General features: G+C 38.3%; 1 protein-coding gene and 1 long non-coding RNA gene across 3 annotated transcripts in view; one reads left to right on the plus strand and one right to left on the minus strand.

The window, feature by feature from the left end:
- LOC125328539 lies at positions 1 to 7,051 on the plus strand. The gene is made up of 3 exons (XR_007204756.1): positions 1 to 235; positions 413 to 471; positions 6,781 to 7,051. It is a non-coding gene; the product is annotated as an uncharacterized LOC125328539 (long non-coding RNA).
- The window catches only part of HACD2 (3-hydroxyacyl-CoA dehydratase 2), a 21,093-nt gene continuing 5,279 nt past the window's right edge, over positions 6,931 to 22,744 (minus strand). The window contains exons 2-7 of one of the 2 annotated variants that reach the window (XM_048309409.1): positions 21,862 to 21,979; positions 21,545 to 21,563; positions 18,736 to 18,824; positions 12,606 to 12,727; positions 11,764 to 11,942; positions 6,931 to 11,077 (exon numbers count right to left, since the gene is read on the minus strand). In XM_048309409.1, the coding sequence (XP_048165366.1) occupies positions 10,995 to 11,077; positions 11,764 to 11,942; positions 12,606 to 12,727; positions 18,736 to 18,824; positions 21,545 to 21,563; positions 21,862 to 21,979 (610 nt within the window). In that variant the 3' untranslated portion in view covers positions 6,931 to 10,994. Of the gene's footprint in view, positions 11,078 to 11,763; positions 11,943 to 12,605; positions 12,728 to 18,735; positions 18,825 to 21,544; positions 21,564 to 21,861; positions 21,980 to 22,744 lie in introns of those variants that run through there. The other variant, XM_048309410.1, reaches the window with a different exon arrangement.

Here is a 22,744-nt window from a genome sequence, read left to right on the forward strand (position 1 = left end):
CCCCCGGTCGGTGCCGCGGCACGGGGCAAGCGGGGCCGTGTCCGTGCGCTGCCTCAGGGCTCCCGTGTGGGAGCCAGCTGCCTCCTGCTCGGCATGGCAGAGCCGGCAGCATCGAGCACCGGTGGCCGAACGGGTGAGCAGAGGAAAATCAAGCCCCAGGAAACCCTCTCTGAACATCAGCACCTGTTACCGGACCTGCCTCAGCACAGAAATTAAGGGTAGAATACACACACAGGTAGGTTTGCCTTGTTTTTTCAGCCACTTAAGGTACAGCCCTCACCTTCCCCCGACAGCGCTGTGACACCGTTTTACGGACGGCATATCCCCCAACCTGGGAGGGGGGCATGGCTACGACACCACAGCAGTTCCCAGCAAGTTTCAAACTCCAGACTCTTCCACAATGTTCTTTCAGATGAACCAGTCTTTCTGCAGATGCGAGTGAGCCAATTAATGATTTACAGTGTTTTGAAGGTAAGCATCCTATGTACTAAGAATAATATTATTGCTTGATGTTCTGCAGCACGTTTTATTAAAAACAAACTGTCAAATCAGATAACTGCTTGGCTTAAGCTGCTGAAACTGGTAATTGTCTACATGTTTGTTCAAACACTGAAAATCCCTGCTCACAAGTAGTCCTTAGCAGTAGTAGTGCTGAAGCTGTGGTTACCAAGGGACAGAGATAAGCAACGTTTGCAGAGAGGTAGTATTGCTGGACACAGTCGGGAAAAAAAAAACCCAAACCAGATAACCTTCCAAACATAAGCCCTTCACGTGTCCTTTACACGTGCAAGTAACTCTATAAACTACAGCAATTTAGGCCTTTGTGCATTTCAGTGGTTTGTAAAACCATATGCTGATTTTTCATCAGCTTCTTCCGCAGAGCATCTTTTACTTATCAGGAACTCACAGTTAAAGACTTTCACTAAAAAAGCGCACCCAACTATTACAGTAGGGCTCACTTACATGGCATTCTCCTGACAGATGCTACACACTGCAGCTGATCAAGATTGGACTCACAGTTTACTTTCCACGAGGAGACATTTTACACATTTTATACATAAATACCACCCTTCAGACGGAATTTATAATTTCTTGTGATATTATACAACACTGTCACTATCCATACACTACTTTTGTTCTACTCGAGTAGAACAACACTCAAGAATTGTGTGGCTGGTTATTCTGGCTGCACAGTGCCTGAACACAAGGGATAAAGACAGTGAAACAATTCTTCAGTGAGCTGCAAACTGGGACAGGTCTTTTTGTTTTGTACACAAAGTCCCATTTTGGAGCTCTCCTCTCACAGCCAGAAGTAAAAGATCTCACTTTTTCACACTAAAAACAAGAAAAAGGAGACAGGTGATCCACAAAATTTTCGGTGACCCTAAAATTAATTCTGCTTCATAGAAAATTACTATGAAGGCATGTATAAGAACCAAGCACATTCAACATCCACATCTTGCTACATTCAGTTCTGGATATCAATAAAACATTGCTAAGGTAACAGACCAAGTAATTTTAAGGTTTTTATGTTTTACCACTGGGACTAAGCAAGGTCTTACTTAGCTTTTGGATAATGATAGCCTCTGGAAGCCTGAATCCTAGGCAGGACCCCAGTGCACAGTAAGCTATAGCCCACCCCTTCTCCAGAAAGTTTACATATAGAGGTACCAGGAAAATGGTAGTTTCTGTTCTAGAGTATCATTCATGTTTCTTTTCACTGTCATTTTGTTTGACATACAAATAGTTTTGCTTTCCTGCAATGTCATAAGAATTGATGCTTAACCAAAGTTAGGGTGTTTTTTAAAAAAATTCATTAGCCAGAGGGGAAAAATTATTTGTCCTTGCTACAGGGGAAAACAAGTCTTCAACCAAAAGTTTGTAACTCTAGAAACAGGTAGGTAAATATGAGGTGTTGAGTTTAAAGAGAGGTAAAGGAGCATTTAGAAGAGATTCTCCAGAAATTCTGTAACTTGTGAAAACAACAAGGATGTTAAGAAGTTTAAAAATGTCTTAGAAGCTAAGAGTAGCACCAACTAAATGGGTACTTCACACAATCCTAAAACTAATGCTCACTTCTAGGTGTTGATGTTACTGGATCACTTACAACAGTAGTAGAATGAAGGCAACGAGCAGGATATTGTAACGTTAAGGATACAGACCATAATACGTACAGCTTACCTACAGCTTTCCTTCTAACTCACAGTTTCTTCAAGCCCTGGCTCTTGTTTCTAATTCAGGAACCTGATTACAAATGGCAGCAACATAATATGTTTGTCTCACCCAAAAAAGTTATGCACAAAAGTAAAACACTGCATACCCTGGGTGGCTGTAAAGTCATTTAAAAATGCCTAGCATGTATTACAAGAACATTCAGGCAATTATTCTTTGTTAATGAGTTATCATAGATAGGAGTTACCTTTTTCATTCACAAATTAGCCCAGCCATTTTTTGAAGGATGAATGTAAAAGTGAGGAGTTTCTGTATCTCAGTACCAACATGGCTATGTACAAATTATGACCTTAATCAATACAAGTGTGCTTTGCATTCTAATCCATAAAATGAGAATATTTACTTGCTTTGTTCAAAGAGATCAACAAACACAAATATCACAGTACTGTGTAGAAAAACAGAGAAACTTACTATTCATTATCCAGAAGGTCTGATGTTCCACCTTCCAGTCTAGCCTAGCCTTCACAAATTCTAAAATTCTACCTGCCCCATCGTAAAAGCTTTTTTTTTTTTTTTTTTTCCTTTGTGGGTGGGTGGGGCAGTTGGGCAAAATTCCATTCAGTACCTTCAATCATCTTTTAATAAAATTCTAGATTAAAATTGAACCATGCCTCTTTTTCAGAAAGTATTTATCTGGTTAGAATAATACCTAAATGGAAGTAAACACATGGAAGATTTAGAGAATGCTTGCACAAAATCACTCAAATGAGGTTACCTCCCCAAGAACCTTGAGGAAGCCATGAGGGAAACAAGAGAGATCTACTCAGGCAGATTTAAACTTCTTCAACATACAAAGAGTTCACATAAATTCTGGTTTCATGTGTAGTCTCATAATTTGTATAAAATATTTTTTACTTTATTATCATTACAACAGGTGCAGTAGACAAACATTAGTATTCTTCCTTTCCATTATTTACTTAAAATGGGGAATACCAACTAGATAGTGACCTCAGAACATCCGTGTCACATTTCACTCTTCATCATCTTCATGCACTACAAGATTCATGGAAGCACCAAATCCAGAACTTTAAAATATCCAAAGCAACCCTCTGAAACCCAGAGATAATCACACAGTCCAGCTTGGAGCCATGAAATGCTCAAACTGAACAACCTGCTCTTATAAATTCTCTTGCTCCACACCACCCCTCTCCCAATAATCTGATGATTCAAAATGAATAGAACCAAAAGTGAGAAAATAAACACAAAACCACAGTGACCTAAAAAACAAACAAAAAGCCCAACCCAAAACAATCTGACTCATAACTGACTTTTGGGGTTTTTTAGGGATACACAGAAGCCTAGGAAGACAAGGCATTGACAAAACATGAAACTTTCTTCCTTTCCTTTGGAATCCAGCATGTAGTTGTTGTTCTTTGGGGCGAGGGTGGTGTTGTTTGATTTTGGGATTATTTGCTTACTGAATCACATTTATCAGCTTTTTCACAGCAGCATCCACATTTCACCCCAAATGTAGAAAAAAAATGTATCTGCATGTCTATGCTGTTTAGTCCAAGCAAAGCTGGGGTGCAGATGTGCACGTTTGCAATACAGGAGGATTGCATCATGAAATTCACCGTAACGCACATAATTCATGCGGTCATTCCAGGGATTTCACATAATCCTGACATTAAGAAAAAAGCAGCCAAGAATTCCAGTTCTTGACACAGAATGTGAACACAGCAGCTCATTTGTCAACTGTAGCAGATTTACCTGGTCACCTTTAGATAGCAGCAAGGCAATGAACAGCACTGAAATATCTGTACTGAGTGGACTCCTGGAGCCTGTATGAAGCTCAGAGCACAACAGTAGGAGTTTTACATCTTTCTGTCAGCAGGTTTTTTTCTTCAATACCCGGTATGCCTCATCTGCAGCTATGCATCCCCAGGAACCTGGAGCACAGTAGCCCATGAATGCTTACATCTGCCCCTTGTTTGAACACACCGGTAAGCCTAGAGCAGGTTTCCACACATTGTCTGACTTGACAATACTTTTGGAGGAATAATTCAGCATTTTCAGACTGCACAGTTTGCTTCTGGTAAAGGGCTCTAACAGTATCAACTATCTTAGTAAGTAACTACTTACTGAGTAACAGTATCCAGTCTTACTAAGTAAACTAACCAGCAATGTCTGACTTTCAATTTCACATCCATTTTCTTGCTGATGCAAGAAAGCTTTTTCCACTGTTCCAGCTTGCTAATGAAGTGCTTTGTTTACTTAATTTAAATTGTACCAAAAAGCTGGGTAAGGAAATTCATTTGATACTCTCAAACCAGCAACTTTCCCAGCAGTAGTTTATACACAGGAACAGAGGAATAAAACAAAGCACCTAAGCCAGTGCATCCATTTCCTTATGATCTTGTAATAAACACCTGGAGGAAAATAAAACAAACTTCATGTCATCAGCACACTAGACTAAACATTGCAGCATCTCCATTAAGTGCTGCTGTTCTGCCTTAATAAACAAACAGAAAATTCCTCCCAAAACCAAACACCACCAACCTTGTCCCAAAGAAAAACAACTACTACTGGATTCCAAAGGGAGCAGGAAGAAAGTTCCATGTTTTGTCAATGCCCAAATATTCTTTGGGAAACACAGTGGTAGAGCTCTGTAACCTCCAGTACCTCTCCTCTTCCATCTCATCTTCTTATTGATGGTCATTAAGCAGACAAGACCAGCACTCCTTATCTTTTCTTATCCAGTTAGTGAAGAGGATGTATTTTACCCAAAGAAACCTTTAAAAGGCAAACTGATTTCATAGAAAATCTAGTGTCAGGCTAATTGGAAGGTCCTCCACTTCCTATATATTCTCCACAACTGATGTTTTTTTGTATGGGCATGCTACATGCAGAAAAAACTCCAAGGGGCTGATTTTTACATTGCTATCAACTTTAATTTTAAAGAAGATACCTGAAGTGCCTGTATCCCTTTATATGTATTCTTCAGATTATCTCTGTAGAGTGAGACTCATCCACTGTCTTGCCCAAGAGGCTGAATGTAATTACACAGCAGCTATGATCCTGCAAGTTCAGGTGTTCAAACTAGAAAATGTCAGTACTGAAGTTTGTAATGTACACTTGTTTGTTGCAAGTGGTAACAGTTTACAGAAGACTGTGGAGACCGTCTGTAGCAGGAGTCAAAAACACTGGACAAAAGGAAATTCAGTGTTCACAATTCAGGTGAATGAGCCTCTGCAAAAACTTCCACCAAAGGACTTCCCAATAATAACATCCTCATATAGTACAAGATAAAGTGAAATTTCTATGTACAAACTGCACAGAATAAATCAAACCTAGAGAGAGGCAGCTGTGACACAGTTTGTACAAGTATAACTAGACATGGAAACGTTTCTAAATATTGTGAATTATGATTTCATAGTGGAAGATCGAAATAATATGCATCTACTTAAACCATTCAGAAAATTAAGATATAATACTGACACTAACATCTCTTAATATTACCACATTATCCATGTCAGCACATCAAAGAGAAAAACAAACCTCTGACAACACTAACGCCCAAGCCAACTTGTGAGGCCATAAAAAGGGCTTTAGGGTCTTTCACATCTGTAAAGGAAAATGTTATTCTGGAAATTAGTGATCAACAGTATTGAAGGAGTTACAAATTTTTCATCCACATTTGAAATTGCAACTACTTCAAAGGCAGCCTTCAGAAAACACCAAAGAAGCTTTATTAATTACCTTACTACTGTAAGTCTTCCAACAACTGTGGAAGAGTACAAATTTAAGAGACAGGAAGCAGAATTTTAAAGCTACTTGGTATTGAATGGAAGTTCCAGGCAGTTGGGTGGCTTGAATCAATCACTCCCAACTGTAGAAACGCTCAGTTCTCATCACATGAAACTGAATCACACAGATATTCACACCTTTTTATTTTATATTCAGCACCCCAGCACAGATCCCTCCTCTAGTCTTATGTCAAGAACTGCCAATGCTTTAAGATGAGCCTTACACACTTTCATAACATTAACTTGCTGACAACCACAGAATCCTCAGCTTTTCCAACTTTTTAATGTTACCCTAGAGAACTAAAATTGTTTCCACACATACTGTTTTCAAAATGCAGAGAGGAAACAAATAGCCAGTGATAGTTACTGTAAGGCACAAAGAGAGCTCAGCACCTCTCCACAGCACAGCATTTCCAAGATTTTAATTACACAGCAAGTGCTAAGTCACAGCCATCATGAGTAGGGCATGTGCTGATGCTGGGCATGACAACACCATTTCATCCTGTCTTCAGCCAACAAAAAAATCCCTGTAGTTGTGCAATCTTATGACAAGCATATGCTGAGAATAATAGCATTCCCTCTGCAGCTACCACTCAGTTCCTATTAGAGGATTCTAACTTGTTATTTATGAGCATTCATACCATCTAGATACAGTTTTTAAAATCTCTCAGGAAGTGTTAAAAATGCTAAAAACGTTGCCGTGGTAGCAGACATATTATATTTAGTAAATGAACTCTGAAGTATTCTGTTGCATTAGTTAAGCGTTCCACTAAATATATAATACTCAGTTTTGTTTTTGAAGGAAACCATCAGCATCCAGAGTGCAGACAACAGCAGGAGAACAAAGAGCTCACATTCAATTGAGGATCCTTCAGGAAGTTGTGAGTGTTGACATAGTCAGTTAAGGTGTTGTTATGAGCACTTCTTTTAAACGTGGAAAGCAGAGCATTAGTAACAGTATGAAGTTTCTTTATTCTTTTGTCTGAGCTCCAGAGTTACATATGCTAAAAGAACTTGTAAATTAAAAGGTACACATTGTATACAAATTAATAAAAATACAGCCCTAACTTACATTTGTAAAGTATCTGCTTTTGTTCCTTAAACAGTAACAATACAACATATTTTGTTCAGAATTATTTTATTTGGATTATAGCAATTAGTATCACTGATCAGTAGGCCAAATCCAGGCAGAGAGCACAGAATCAATTTCACAAGGCAAAAACATGGACTAGTATTTTAGCATACAAACCATTTCACTGCATTATCAAGTTGAAATATCTTTCAACCATGCATAAAAAAATCTACGCTTAGTCTTTCAGAGCTCCAGGTAATACCAGATTCCTAAATATACAAAAAATACATTTAACTTAGAATAATCTTAGTGAATCAGACTTATAAAATTACAATTTTATTCTTCACAACATAGAAAAAAATACAAAAATGACTGTATATAGTTTTCACCCAAGTTTCACTGACATATACATCAAAATACATGATTTGATGTATACTCATGAAAATTTTAAGCTGAAAGATAGGTTTTAAAATGACACTGCAGATTGGTCCACACAAATGCCAACCTTCAGAATGTTAAGAAAAAACCCTCTGATTAAAAACATCACATTGTGAAAAATTACAATTTACTTGCACCGTGACCTGCATCTTACTGTAATTTACAATATGAACATTTCTACAATTCCAGTTGTAAACTACACACTGGTGAAAACCTTGGTCTTTTGGAGGGTAGTGACTAACTCAGAGCTGGCATGGTAGAACATAAAGTGTTGTCAACTGAACCAGTGCACACAACAGAGAGTACTGAAGCAGGGAAGGCCTGCTGGTTTGGATATGCTGATAGAGAACATGCAAGCCAAGTAAACAGTCTGTGGGGAAAATAAAACCCTCTGCATTTGTGACACAGTACCAGTCAAAGCTTCTGTTACAGAGTTCACAGAAACCACTTCACAATTTCAGTGACAGATGAGGAGAAACTACTTCTTTTATGAGGAGGAGAAACCCACGTGTCAGCAAAGTCAGTATTAGGGAACAACCTGAACAGTATTAAGGCATCGCACAGTTCTCTCTCAAGATCACCTTCCAGTGACTTCCACAGAAGGTAAACTTGAAAAAGCACTGCAAGATGAAGCACTGAATTTTTGTACACAGTAACTGCAAGTTCATATTTCAGACTATAATTTATAAATCAGCTTTACTGGTATGAATTCTTACTGTGAAAGCAATTTCTTTTCCTTTTGAAAGGAAAAGTAACTCCACTTTCTTTTAAAAGACTGTAGTTTATTTGCATTTGTGTGATAAATCAGTATTTTCAATTAAATATTCCACAATAAAGCCTATTCAGTAAAGGCATTGGTTGTACAAGCTTTCTCCCTGCTGGCAGCTTGCTCTGCTTTTCCATGGTGCCAGTGCTATCCACTGTAGATTGTACTGTACCTTTCTCATCAACAGAGCCAGGAGTTTGTTTCATGTAGGAGTATTACACAGCCATTTTTTTCCTCCAAATTGGACCAACAAATTTGAAACCAAATCTTTTATTTGGGCACAGAAATCAAATTAAAAAAAGTTCAGGAGCTGAGCATTGACAATATCCAGCAACCTAAGTACATCAGGAAATCAGATCTTTCAGATGACATCCTTCAGAAATATTGACATTAACTTCTTTAATAGCAAGTATAAGCAAAAGGAGATGTTTTGTCCAGAGGCTGAAGTTTACACTTTCAAACACTGAGTTCAGAATAATATAACATTTCTCAGATCACTACAACAAAGCACATAAGCTAATACAGAAATGAATTGAATTGTTGCATCTTTGAATCCAAAACATTTTGAGGTTGTATATGGCCACAGTAATAGAATCACAGAATTGTTTGGGTTGGAAAAGACCTCTAAGATTGAGTCCAACCATTATCCTAACACTGCAAAATCCCACTAAACCATGTCCCCTAAGCACTACCTCTACAGCTCTTTTAAATACCTTCAGGGATGGTGACTCTACCACTTCCCTGGGCAGCTTGTTCCAATGCTTGACAAGCCTTTCCATGAAGAAATTTTTCTTAATATCCAATTTAGTCCTTCCTTGGCACAACATGAGGCAGTATTCTCTAGTCCTATTGCTTGTAACTTGGGAGAAAAGACCAACACCCAACTTGCTACAACCTCCTGTATTTTTTAATCCAGTCAATAATTGGCTCCAAAATGTTGACAATAGAAGCAAAGATTATTATTGTCTCTTAGCCTCTCTCTGCTTGTAATAGTCGTATTTGTGTTGAACACAAAAGGCTCTATACAGTGAGAGTTAGGAAAATTCAGTCCTTTTGATGAAGCCAAAGAAAATTACTGAAAAATGCCAAGGTTTTTTTTTTTTAAATACAGCTCTGACAAGCATCAACCTAAATAATTGTAAATCCATCTCTTCCCAAGTGCTATAACAGAGAGCCTGTGTCCTCAGTACTTCCTGGCTGTGTTTAGGGAGAGCTGGGATGTGTCAAACACAACTGGGCCATGTCCAGGGGAGGTGCTGGCAGGCACAGCACGAGGCAGCACTGTAAGTAGCACGCACTAAATCATGTAACAAGAGGGAAGCCAGAGAAGCCCATGCAGTCTTGTCTAGTGTCTCTGACTGGGTGCAGACAAGACTATTTGGCCATCAATTCCTAACAGAACAAAGCCATAACCTACATTTCCTTTTGTCTCTGCTTGGATTTCTGTTCATTTCCCTTCTCCCTTTGTTCCTTCCATTCCCCACCTTTTTAGTCCCAATGAAGTTTCTTCTAGACTTGGGGCACAGCTCACACAGCATTAGTGCTTTCTGCCTCACCACAAGGCTTTCTCAGCTCTTTCATTTTCCTTTTACCTTCCCAAGGTAAAAGGAAAGCTGAGAACCCAGAGAAAGCACCTAGGAGAATATAACTTTTTGTGGTCTTCCACTCTTTCCAAAGAACAGATGAGGGTGGCTTGCCCAGTCTGAAAAAGCAGCATGTAACACGTGAGATAATCTGCTTTGCAAGGAGCATCTTACGACTTTGCAACACTTCAGAAGTTGAGTCCCTGGCACTGCCTGCTTGGATGTGCCTGTGATGACCTCAGTCACTTGAGAAAAGTTAGGCTGAGGAACAAGGCCCTCAAACACAGTAGATCATAGTAGACCAAGTAGTCCTCAGCACTGAAAGATGAGTATCACAGACAGTGATTAGAGATGATAAAGTAAAAAAGGGAGAACTGCACCTGTTTCTGGCTGATACCACTAGCAGTGTTACAGTTATTAATTTTTTTTTTCCAATACATAAAAAAAAGTATTCAGGGATGCAGTACTTGGGGGTGTTTTAATGTTTCAGATAAGAAGTACAGCCTCGGAATTAACATTAGCATTTGGGTAATCAGCTTAAACAAGATCTTCAGAGAACACACCCTGGTCAGACACTGTGCTGTTTAAATTCCTAAACAACCACATTCCCCTCATTTTCTGTAACTGGCTTCTTGTTCTTGTTCCCATCACCTTTTAAATACACAACCTACCTTTCCAAGTTCAAGCACTTTGCCCAGATTACATTCTCCACTGAAGTCTCTGACATTATCCTGAAATATTCCAGAGCATATTGTTTGCTTTCACAGCAATACATACAGTTTCTGGCATGCAGTCAAGCACTTAAAAAAAAGAGGTATCAGTAATATAATCCCAATTCAGGCATTTAGTGGCTGCAACTTCATCACTCATACTGCAACCTTCAGGCATTTAGTAATAAATGAAAACCATTTAGCACATCATTTAAGGAAAAGGTTAACTGCCAAGCCATATAAAGTTTTTTTCTGAAGCACTGCAAGCTGAAAATTATTTTAATGTTTGACATCCTGGAATTTCAGTGAAATCAGATTTATTGGTTATTCTTGCTAAATTATTGGTCTTTTACCTCTGACTTATCTTGGTATATTCTTTACAAATGTGCTGGGTATTGAAAAACTGCAGCATTTTGATGTTTGAAAAGTTCTGAAAAAGAGTTGGAATTACTCCGACTTCTTATGTTCTTCAGTGTGGGAGAGTACCTTTCGCCTCTGATGTAGCATATGGAAATACAGCTGAGGGAAGACTGAGGAGAAAACAGACTCAAGTCAATAAAGTGTGAAGCGAGGCCGGCAAGATGCACAGTCACATGGTCAAGGCCACCAATTCTCCATTAGAGGATGTGCTTATCCACTTTTTGCTTAAGTTATCTATTGCCTTTTACACTCTAGAGATGAACTGATGTTGTCCTTAGGCTTCAGGTACTATTTATTTTTTTGCTAGAGCAATCACATTTTTAAATGCAAAATGCCTTATTTACTCTGCATGTAGAAGCAGATCACAAAAGTTGCCTTAACTGCATGCACACAATACAAAGAGAACAGACTGCAAGGAGGAAAAAGTCCTTCCAGGAGAAATGTACAGATTTGTTTGATTTTTTGTAATTCTAGTGTCACTTCTTCAGACTCTAAGGCACTTTATACACACTGGTGCCTCCTTCACCTCTCTCTATCCAGAGCTTTTTCTCCTCTTATTTCTAAGACTATGTTACACAGCATGTTTGCAGAACAACAAAGTAGGGGATGGAAAATATACACACGAACAGCAAAAGCTGAAATTTCCATGAGATACTAAACCTTTGTGAACCATGCAAAAATTAAACAAGGTCATCAGCTGGCTACATTAGTTACTTCTATGTATGTTACTCCCACAATTGTTTGTTTTTCCCGGTACAGCTGTTAATACTAAAAAACCTAACAAACTCATACTTACTTGGAATGTAAGAGATCATGACCAGGATCAGGAATGTATAGTAGTCAAATGAAAAATTGTACTTGTTAGGTAAACTAATGGAATACAAGCCAGACTGCCTGACGAAGGGTAATGCAGCATATATTGTGAGTAATTCGCCTGACACTCCCATTGGATACAATACTATAAACAAAGTGTACCTAGAATGAAACATACACAGAAAAAATAAAAAGTTATGGCAAACTCTGACAAAATATTTGTTAAATGATATTATGACTATTCAAATTTTGAATTCTCCACTCAGTATTTATTTTTCTTAGCTCTTATTTGGCAAGGTATTAACTTTATTACAAGGTAAGTATTCAAATCAGGAATCATTTGGAAATACTTAAGATTTTATCTGAGAATCTAAAAATTATCTTTAAAACTATTCTACACACACAGACTTTATTATTTTGATTTCTGAAGTCTTTGGTAGAGGTCATTTTACTACTTAAAATGGGGTCAAATATACTTGATGTTAATCAATGAGCTTAAAGAATATATCAAGTGCAACAACTGGATTCAAGAATTACTGCTAAATGTCAGTTTACTTACTGTCATCCCTTACTGTTAAAGATCAGTTTCTGACAAACAATCATTTTGTAAATGGAACTGAGTTCAGACAAACTACTCTTTCAGCTTGCAATGCAATAGATTTTTGTAACCCAGAAATCTGCTGGAAAGAAGCTAGGCAGTCACATTCACAAACAGGGCAATTACCTGGAGGCAGAATCTAATTTTTTGCACTGCAACTACTTTACAAGATAAATATCCCTGTCAGATCAGCGCTTTAAAGCTGTGATTTTTATTATGCTACCGACCTGGCCCATTTGATGAGATAAGGGAGATGGTTTAACAAGCTAAACGTGTAAAAAGAGTAACGGATTATCTCGGTGATTGTCCAAGCTACTACAAACAAGAGGACACTGTCTTCAGTTTGTACCTGTGAGAAAGGAAAAAAGCCTTAGTATGAACTCGAGCATTACCAGTTACCCACCAGACCCAAGAAAACCTCACAGAAATCAATTCCTGTGGGTTGCTTTACTGCATCATTTTAGAGATCAGACTCCAAGAATGAGCTTAAAAGCAATATTAGTAACAACAGTAAAAAACCCTTCTTATCATGCTCTGAATTTTTCTAGTTGCTTCAGAATAGCTCTGCTTCATGATCAGGTAACTTAAGCTCTCATACTCTGTGCAAGGTAAATTGGTACAATAAATTCCTGAAATGCTGAGTATAATTCTTAACGCTTCCCATTCCTATAGAGTACCAGCTTCTATTTCAGTCCTACGATTGACTCTTAGTGCAGAAAGAATGGTCTACACTCGATACCTGGTTTACACTTAATATTCTGATACTACTTCATGGTACTTCTGAGTAGAAGCACAGTTTTCCTTTCTCTGGTGAGCAACTGGGTCCTACTTTTGAGCAGCAGCAAAACAGCTAACACCAGATGTCAGGCTGGGAGGAGAGAAGAACGATACTCAGAGTGTCTCACCTCAGGTAAGCTTGACAGGTACCTGATTCACTGTTCCTTGCTCCACTTTCTGCTTATCATAACATTTGTTCCTCTAATGTTACACCCAAGGAATATCATGTTTCACTGCTTTACACCTCTTGGAGCTTTTATGTCAGTCACACATCACTGAACTAGCTGTAACTCCCTCCATATTTTAACCCTGAGATCAGCTCAGCTGGTCTGAGCATGATGCTAAAAATGCCAAGATTGTGGGTTTGATCCCTGTATGGGCCATTCATTTAGGAGCTGGACTCAATGATCCTTGTGGGTCCCTTCCAGCTCAAAATATTCTGTGATAAATTGCCTTTATCTGTGATATTTAGAAGGTTAATCACCAAAAGAATGTATTTTAAAATGAAGAGTTATATCAGATTATGGAGGATCATTATGATGCTCAAGTTCCAGATGGATCAAGTGTATGTGGGGTCACATACCCACAGTACAAACTCTTGAAAGAGCAGACATGATTTTTATACAGCCTTCTCCCTCCTTCCCTCCCCTCTTCAACATAATTCCCAGCTGTATAAGCACCTTGAGCCCATATTCACTGGACCGTGGGAATGAAAAGAGCTCAGCTACAGGGGCCCACATTTTCTCTTTTCCTCTCTTGAAGAAAGAGAAAAGGAAGTCAGGAGATGTGGGTGGTGCACTCTGTTCATCTTGGACAAAGTACAAACCAAGAGAAAAAACAAGGAACAAGAACATACATACATACATACATATATATATATATGGACAATCAGAAACTTTTTAATAGGAGGGAACTGATCAACTGATCATATACTTTTGGGTAAAAACACTCATGGGAATTACCCAGAAAAAGCTTTATTACAGACTGGAAAACCCAGAAAAATTTTTTCAGAAATCTTGAGCTATCCTGGAATGTAGAGCTGCTGGTAATCTGTATTGTGCTGTAAATCTATGTTCTGCTGCATGCAACATTTCAGGTCACTTTCACTGCATTTTGCAGCAGAAGCACCTTATTCTTTTTCCACATTCTGATAATTTGTTTATATATTAATCTCCCTTACATCATCATAAAAGAGCAAATCTATTTTTACACATTGCTGCAGGATCTGGATCCTGTTTGAGGTCTGCTTGATAAGCAAGACTTAGCTCTCAACATGGAAAAGTTAACAGCACTTCCCAGATGCTGCTGTTACAAAAGAGGAATGTGCTTGACAAGCACTCCAGAGCTGCATCTTCTGGTCAAATCAGGAGTAGCAGCTTAGTGATGAGCTTCCCCCTAAACCTGTGAGTCACAGGCTTCAACCTGCACTTTAAATCCCCCTTCTTTCCCTAGTTCTGGAAATCAGTAAAGTCAAAACCCAAAAGTCTGTAGCTTGAAGTAGCATCCAAGGATATGAGCAAGGACAAGAAACTGGGATGCTGACAGTGAATCATACGCATGAAAGTAGAAAATTACAGCAGTTAGAGTCCAACTCTATCATATGACATCTGTAACACTGCCTTTGAGGTCTAATCTCCCCCCATTTCCTTTGTATTATAAGTTATTAAAACAGTATTAAAATAATAGTTCACACTATTATGAAACACACAACCCTGTTAGGTCACCTAAAGAATCATTGATTGTGCCTTCATAGCTTGTGTCCCTATTTAAGGAAGAAAGAAGACTGGAAACTGGTGGTTATCATTATAAAGTTTCTTGCACACTCACATAGCTGTCCACCAGTCTGTCACTGTCAGAACTTCTCTCTGAGCACTGACAATTTTTCAGTACTTCAGATAAAGATGACTGAAATGTATATTATAAATCCCCTGAGAACTGATTTACAAAACAATTTCTCAAGAGTCTTAATCTTTTAGCCCCTGCTAATACTGCATTTGCATCATTCCTCCTCCAGGTTGAAGATAAGGCAAATACACAGACCTTTAATAAACCACTAAGGTCAGTCAGTGCTGCTCTGAGAATTCAATTCTTCTTCCACTACTTTTTTTCATGCCAGTCTTTCAAGGAAGGACAAACTTTACACTTTATTTACATCTTATTTGTCCAGCTCTCTTAATAGGAGTCAAACATACAATAGGCATCAGTTTTTGGCATATGTTTTAAGCCAACATATCAAGGAGGGCCCTGAATATATCTTAGCTTTTTTTCAGTACTGTGAATAGCAGACAATGTTTGTTAAAATATCAAAGAAACCACTGTCTTTTTAAGATGCAAGATGAGAACTGGGAGTTGACAAAATAAAGCCTGAGAGGTTTTTAATGTTCTCCTTAAGAATGGAAAGGGAAATTTCTCTACGTTAAGAGTAACAGTTTGACAAATTTGCAGAAAATTTCAGCTAAACACATAATTAAGCAATCCAATGCAGAAGAGCAAAACCAGCAGCACTATGCAAGTATAATGATGGAAAATGTTGGAACAGCACGTCTCTCTCCCAAGAGCTGGTTCTCTGGTACAGTAATTGAAAAATAAAACATAAAATTAAGGGGAAAGAAAGGAAGCTTCACAGTAGGCACAAAGTGCCTGACTATTGTGTTGTATGGCATTGCTCGAATTTTACCTAGATGTAAAGCAGTGATGAGTCAGCCTTTTCAACAGTACTCATTATTCAGAGTTCTGACCCTTCCAGCATGGACTTTCTACTACAACTTAGTCTTAAATATAATAAATTAAGATGTTCTTCCTTCTTGTAGGTAAGTATGCTTTACCACTGAGTGAAGATATCAATTCACAACTGCAGATACTGGAGTCCCAATACCAGCTCCACATGCTGTATATGTTGCTTTCACAGCATCTCTTGACTGTGTGTTCTACAAAGGTTCCTCTAAAACTGTATTACGCTTATTTGCAACTCATCTGTAATTGAACCCAATGGGATAAGCAGCAAATGCCTGCTGACACCATTTTTTAACCACCCATCAGAACTGGGTGCAGAATTATTTACCAGAATGGAATTCCACAAAGGCCTGCCATGATGTCACCAGATGCTCTCAGTGCTTACACAAATTCAAAAAGACACCTTTTGAACTGAAGGACACTTTCTGTTCTCCTATGCCTACATCCTCCCAGCCCTTCATGCCAGGCTGCTTATTCTCCTCCTTCCTTTGCAGGGGAAACAGTAAAATTCACTGAACTGATTCCTTTCTGATGTAATGGCCAGCAGTGATTACATGCCAGGCCCTCTTCCACAATACCAACAACTGCTCCTACAGTGCAGGCAAGGAGAAGTGTGCAGTGCTTTAACATTTGCCATGCTTTAACATTTGTTGTGAATAGCTTCATATTGAGTTTAACAACACATCAGCACTGAAGTCAACAAAAAGCACAAACGTGTTAGTGGCGAGAAGCATGCTTCAAATCACATCACATTTGCAGAAGTGTATCCTGACAGGAGGGATGCAATACACATTTCTTCTTTCAGCTGTATTATATATGAAAACAGTCTGGAAAGCAAGATACTGAACAAGCCTCACTCAAAAAGTTAAAGAGGAAAACTGAGTTTTATTTTACAAGAACCTCATCATGCAACTGCATCGCTTACAAGTTCCATAAAGCTGTGTGACAATTTAATCCTGGCCTTCACCATGGAGCTCACTTGTGCAGACAGCCCTTTAGAGAAAGTAGAACACTTGTGACACTTGCAATACGTCTCCCCAGGTGAGCCTGCAGGCTCCCTGGTTGGGGGAAGGGGAGGGGGCGGAATACAGCCTCTTATTTGATTTATTTGCTCTAAGTCACAGACTTACAGAAACTCATCACAGGATTCCTCATCCTTGCCATTCTTATACCCACTTTCTAAGACATTAAAAAAGCAACACATAATACAGCCTCTCGAAAGACTTTAGCCAGAAGACCACACAAGTGTGGGGAAAAAAATCTGCATGGAGTATTGTTGAAAGAATCCTTGTTAAAAGTCAAATGTTTGGCTAAATTCATTGCTCCCATTTTCTCCCATTTTGTTGGCTTTCTCTGGTGAGAATGTGGGCATAAGCTTCAAAAAAACCTAACCCACAATCATACTACAGGTTTTTCTTTGATGTCTAACAGACAGCACATGGAATAATTCTAATCCATTCAATCTAGCCTTTAATATTTGGGTTACATCAAAACCAGGAGACAATTCATAAAAACAGATTATCACCATTCTTTATGAAGCACCAGGTATCCCAACATCATATATATAACAAGCAAAACTCCAAGAATATTTATTTTAAAGTATTTTATACATATATATAAAATCCAATGTGTTGAGATTATGGCTTTTTTTTTTTTTGTTCAAAATCTAGTACTGATTCCCAGTGAATTAACAGAGACCAGAGTACATTAATTTGCACCAAAAGGGAAATCCATTAGAAAAGAATTATTTCCAAGATTTTATGTTTATTGAGAAAAATAACATTCCTCCACTTTAAGTAGCATGAAACTAAAGCTTCATGTGAACAAGCACCACAATACCAGAAAGGGCTGTTAATTACTAGGAACTACAGTGACTTATGTTACTCTACATGTGCCTGGCTGCTCTGGTAACAGCTTTGGAGGAAGGAAGAGAAAGCAGCTTCCCTCAAGACTTTGTAGTAAGACAAGTTCCTTAAGACATTCTCCATGGCAAGTCACAAGTCACAAATAATCTTATGCATAAAATGACTGTCACTTATTTCAGGCACCCATGCTGACACTGGTACCGAGACTAATTTCTTCCTTTAATGAGAAGAAAACCAGTAAGATTAGTTGGCTAAAGTAACAGCAGAGATGCAGCATATTTGGGCTACTAGAAGGATTCAGATGACATGAGTCAGTCAGCATAACCTCTACCAATTAAAGCATGTCTAGATTTTAAAACAGCTGTCAGGAATAATTTTCAAAAAACATGGCTTCCAAAGGATTCTAAAGAGATCTGCATAGAGTACAGCACTCTTTGGTGTGGTGAGCAGTGAGAAAAAACACACAGCCCCCAAAGACCACCCAAGTTTGGACATAAGGAAGTTGAATGAAGGACAGAGGAGAGATTATCCTGGAGAGTGACAATGGAGAGCATGGAGGCACTGTTGTGCACAAACAATTGAGGGGGAGTTTCAGATGCCACAAAAAGTGAATTGTGTATGCAGGAGGGCAGCGAGATTTCCCTTTTAATTATGGCACTAATGAGATGAACACTAGAAGGCTGTACCAAATTCAGTGTTCTGTGTTACACACTGGAACCTCTTTACCTGTCAGTAAGGACTGCAGAATCTATCCAGGAGCTAGATGTCTCACAGTGAGAGAATTAGACCTCGCTCTGTTTGACCATCAACAAAAGATGACATCAAATCTATTTTTATTTCTTTTGATCCACAGAAATTCAAACGAACAATTTCCCATGTTGGGATACAGACAGAAGACATTTTAAGGACAATAAGACAGCAATCAACACTTGCTTTTCACCATGGATCAATAGTTTTTCTATCAATTTGTAGCTTGACTTACCTCTTTTACACTATGTGTTACTGCCCATGTCAGGAAAACCCTTGACATCACTTGGAAAGCAGTCAGAACAACAGAAGAGGGAACAATGCCTGGAAGATATTTTGCAATTAGTAAATATTCCTGACTACCAGGGTGGGAGGTAGGGATGGGGAAATAAAACACAGCTACACCGAAGTCCAGGTATTTGACATTTCTGGAAGGAAAGCATTTAATTTTTTTTTTAATTTGAAAATATGGAGTTAGTTTTTTGGTGTGTTTATACAGCCTAATGCAGTGCAATCCCCTGACAAGACTTTCTGCATCAAAATGTAAACAAAAGTAATTGGTCTTGGTGTAATAACAGCACATTCTTCAATACATGGAACAGCTCAATAGGATGATTTCAATCAAACAGCTTTTGGGATACAAGCTTTCAAATAAACCCTGTTTGATTAAAATATCCAAGTTACTCTTCATTATTGTGATTTAAAAAGCAAAAACAATAAATATGTTTTGCACTGTATATCCCAAAAAAACAGCCAGCAAAAATTATTTTTCAGAAACACTAATCTAGCCCATATTTTGATAGATGCAAAATTTATAATTCCTTCCTGGAAATACAACTCATAAAACACCAAACCAACCAACAAAAAAACCAACCCCACAACAAACAAACCCCAAGCAACAGCTGATGCAGTGGTAGGTACAGAAACAACCTGAAGATCCTCTCAAGGAAGCAGATATCACTGGTTCTCCCAGCAAGTTCTGAGGTGCCAATTAAACTGCCAGTAAAAGGACCCTACACACCCAGGTCTGACAGAGCAGGAATAGCTTTAGACTGCAAGATTACACAAAATTTCTAAACTTTGCATCATAAAGTTTTATTTTCCTCCAACAGCTAAATGATAAAGACAAATGCCAGAGCAGGTCTAGCTCCTAAAATACAGTAAAAAGTTTTTCTAAATCTAATGCAAATCACAAGCAACACAACAGCCTCAGAAAGATGTAGAGAACCAATGAGGAAAATGAAACAGGAAGGAAGAATAAGAAAAGTCAAAAGCAAGTTTCATTTGAATTATTTTCATTCATATGTTTGGCTTCTTTGAGAGTAAAAAGAAAAATCCTACAGACATAGCTCTCTTCAGTTTTACCATGTTGTCTTGGTCTCTGGGCTACATATTACCTCCTTTCCAGGTAGAGCTCTGCATTTTTTAAACCTTTGCCACATGTCAAAGTCCTGTTCTCAACCATGCTTCATAGAGACACTTCCCTACCAACCTTCATATTTTGAAGGACTTGCCTCACAGATGCTAACATTTCAGATTCTACTGAAAAGATGTGGAAAGAAAAGTTATGCTGATACACACAGCCATCTGTCACAGATAAGCTCTTCTATTGACAGAGAATTACAGTTCTAGTTAGAGCAATTAGTTCAGCAGGGGCAAAGGAATCTGCAAGTTTCCTGTTTCTCCTTGCATAGAAACTTTCGCTAGAGTCAGTAGGACTACAGCAGACAGCAGCAGTGCATCCAGCTGTGCAAAACCCCCTCATTTTATTTAGCTGACAAACACTTCCATTAACAGGAAAAAAATATAATCCATGGCCAGTTATGAGAAAATAACTCCTTTGCAAAAGAGCTTTGTTAGGGAAAGCAATGATAGAATAATAATGGTATAAAATGTTGCCACATTCCCCTAATGGGCTCTTTTCACTAATATTAAATTGTGCTCTAAAGGATAACATGGGCTAAATGGATCCACACAGCAAATCAGCTGAGCCAGAATTATTAGTTTTGCACACAGGCAGGCTGTATAATCATCTTACTTGCTGTTCTGCATCAGCCTGGAAGGTGAAACACAGGACTTCCTCTTGCTACTCACTGATCTGTATGGGCATAGACACCCAAATGTGAAGAAATGATAATCCAATTACACTTTTTACATACTTAGATTTAGTACTAGTAAACACTGGTGTCTGCATACCAGTTTAGGTCAAGAAAATAGCAAAGCATTATGAATTTAGGATGGTAAAAATAGCATTTTATCTGCAAGGTTTTCTGTCCAGTGTTCCAAGATTTAACTTTCCCTTCTTGCCACTTGTTAAATAAGACCTTAAAGTTGGCACGTTTTAATATTAATTTTTGACAAATTTTTTTTAGAAGTATGGTTTATTCTGGAAAAAACCTGTAATTGAGATTTAGTAAAATAAAACAGCATTGGAAGGACTGCCTTGGCAACACAGGTAAATAGATGATACACACAAGCCTTTACATTAATTTGAGGTGTATATGATCATTCATTTCTTGGGATGATCTGTGCACAGTTTACAAACTGCCTTTTTAAGGTGTGTTCAGAGTAACTGGATGATTCAGGAGGGTCAGAACTACTTCATCAACGACAGAACCAGACTGCCCTCTGCTGACACATTCCTGTGCACGAGTTTGAGCTCTCCCCACTGCCTCACTTGGTTATTAAAACACCCCACAGGAATTCACTACGAACCTACAATCTAATGCCCCCTCTGGTACGGGGACTGTCTGGATGATGATGAAAAACAGAAAGTTTGGAGTTGCAGCTTTAGGAACCTCAATGCCTTCTTACTCTTTAAATAGTGGCTAGTGAACATTCAGATAGGAGCTGAAGCACAGTTTTACTGTTTTGTGACTTCACAAATTAGGGAGTAGAAAACTGGAATGTATTTCAAACAAAAATTAGTAAGTTATGCAAGAATTAAATTTGGCAATTCACAGAATGTAACATTTTTCTTGCTAATATATTGCTAAAAGTGCAGTCTTCTATAAAAATAATAAACTGAAAATTTGCAAGCTTACCAAGTGCACAGTGCAGAATCTAGAACAAAAAGAAAAATTCAAATCACTAACATTTCAAATTAAGCAATTCAGACACACATTTAGTTCTGTTACAAGAGCTTAAGATTCAGTATTTGCATTTCAATGATTAATATTTAGCTCTGCTGCCCAAGCTAAACAGCAGACAGTAAAACTCCCTCACCACTTACTAAAAGGAAAATTCAGCTTTTGTGCGAGATGTTCAGTAGAATTAAAGTAAATGTAAGAAATACAACAATACATGAATACAAGATATTCATGCAAATATTCATAATGCCAGGGAATAGGACTACACCCACCTCAAGCAAAGCTCCAGTCTGGAAGAATTTCAGGGGCTTTTCTATTGAATAGTAAAGGCTGTGGTAGCTGCCTTTAGCCAGATATGCCCGAACTAGACCAACTGCAATAACAAGCCACCTGAAAGAGAAAAAAGGAGACATCAAGCAAAGCATAAATACAAAGAAATCTTTAATCCCTCTTTCGATATCTGAGAAAGCGACAGGCAGAACTGTCCTGAAATACACTAACTCTACAACACTGGAAATGTTAAATACTTGCACCTTCTACTAATTTATCCAAATGAAAGATGATGCATTTTTAAGCATTTTTCAGCACCAGTGTGGTACCAGTATCTCTAATGTCTCAGTTTATTTTTCAGTGTGCCCTATTTAATTTAGTTATGGAATGTTTTCATGGCAGATTGGCATCACATTTTGTTTACTTTAAGCAGAAAACCCTGGACAGCTAGTCAGAGATCTCTTACCAACTTACAGCAGTGTGACATAAGATTCAGAAGGCATTGATTTTAACATTTCAGTTCAAAGTAAACCCCTAGACTTCATGAGAAGTCATCCAGCTTAGTTGGTAGCATACATCACATGAGAAATAGTTACAGATAAATAACTGCAAGGAAACTGAGCCTGCTAAAGCCTTGAAGGCAGCATGGCCATTCCCATCCCAGTTTTCCTTTTTAACCAACAAATCAGTCTAAGCCTGTGTAAGTAGTGCCCATATAACTGCAACTGTACGCGAACAATGTGACCTGTTAGCCCTGCTGATTTTCCCCTCAGGTAAATTATACAAACCTAAATATTTTTGTTCCTCGCTGATGAAACTTTCACTACCACAGCTGTCCAGAGCTGGTGCTTGCCCACAACATCAGAAATTCTTCAGTCAAGTCTA

Source organism: Corvus hawaiiensis, chromosome 7 (genome assembly GCF_020740725.1).
Source record: "Corvus hawaiiensis isolate bCorHaw1 chromosome 7, bCorHaw1.pri.cur, whole genome shotgun sequence".
Lineage (NCBI taxonomy): Eukaryota > Metazoa > Chordata > Aves > Passeriformes > Corvidae > Corvus > Corvus hawaiiensis.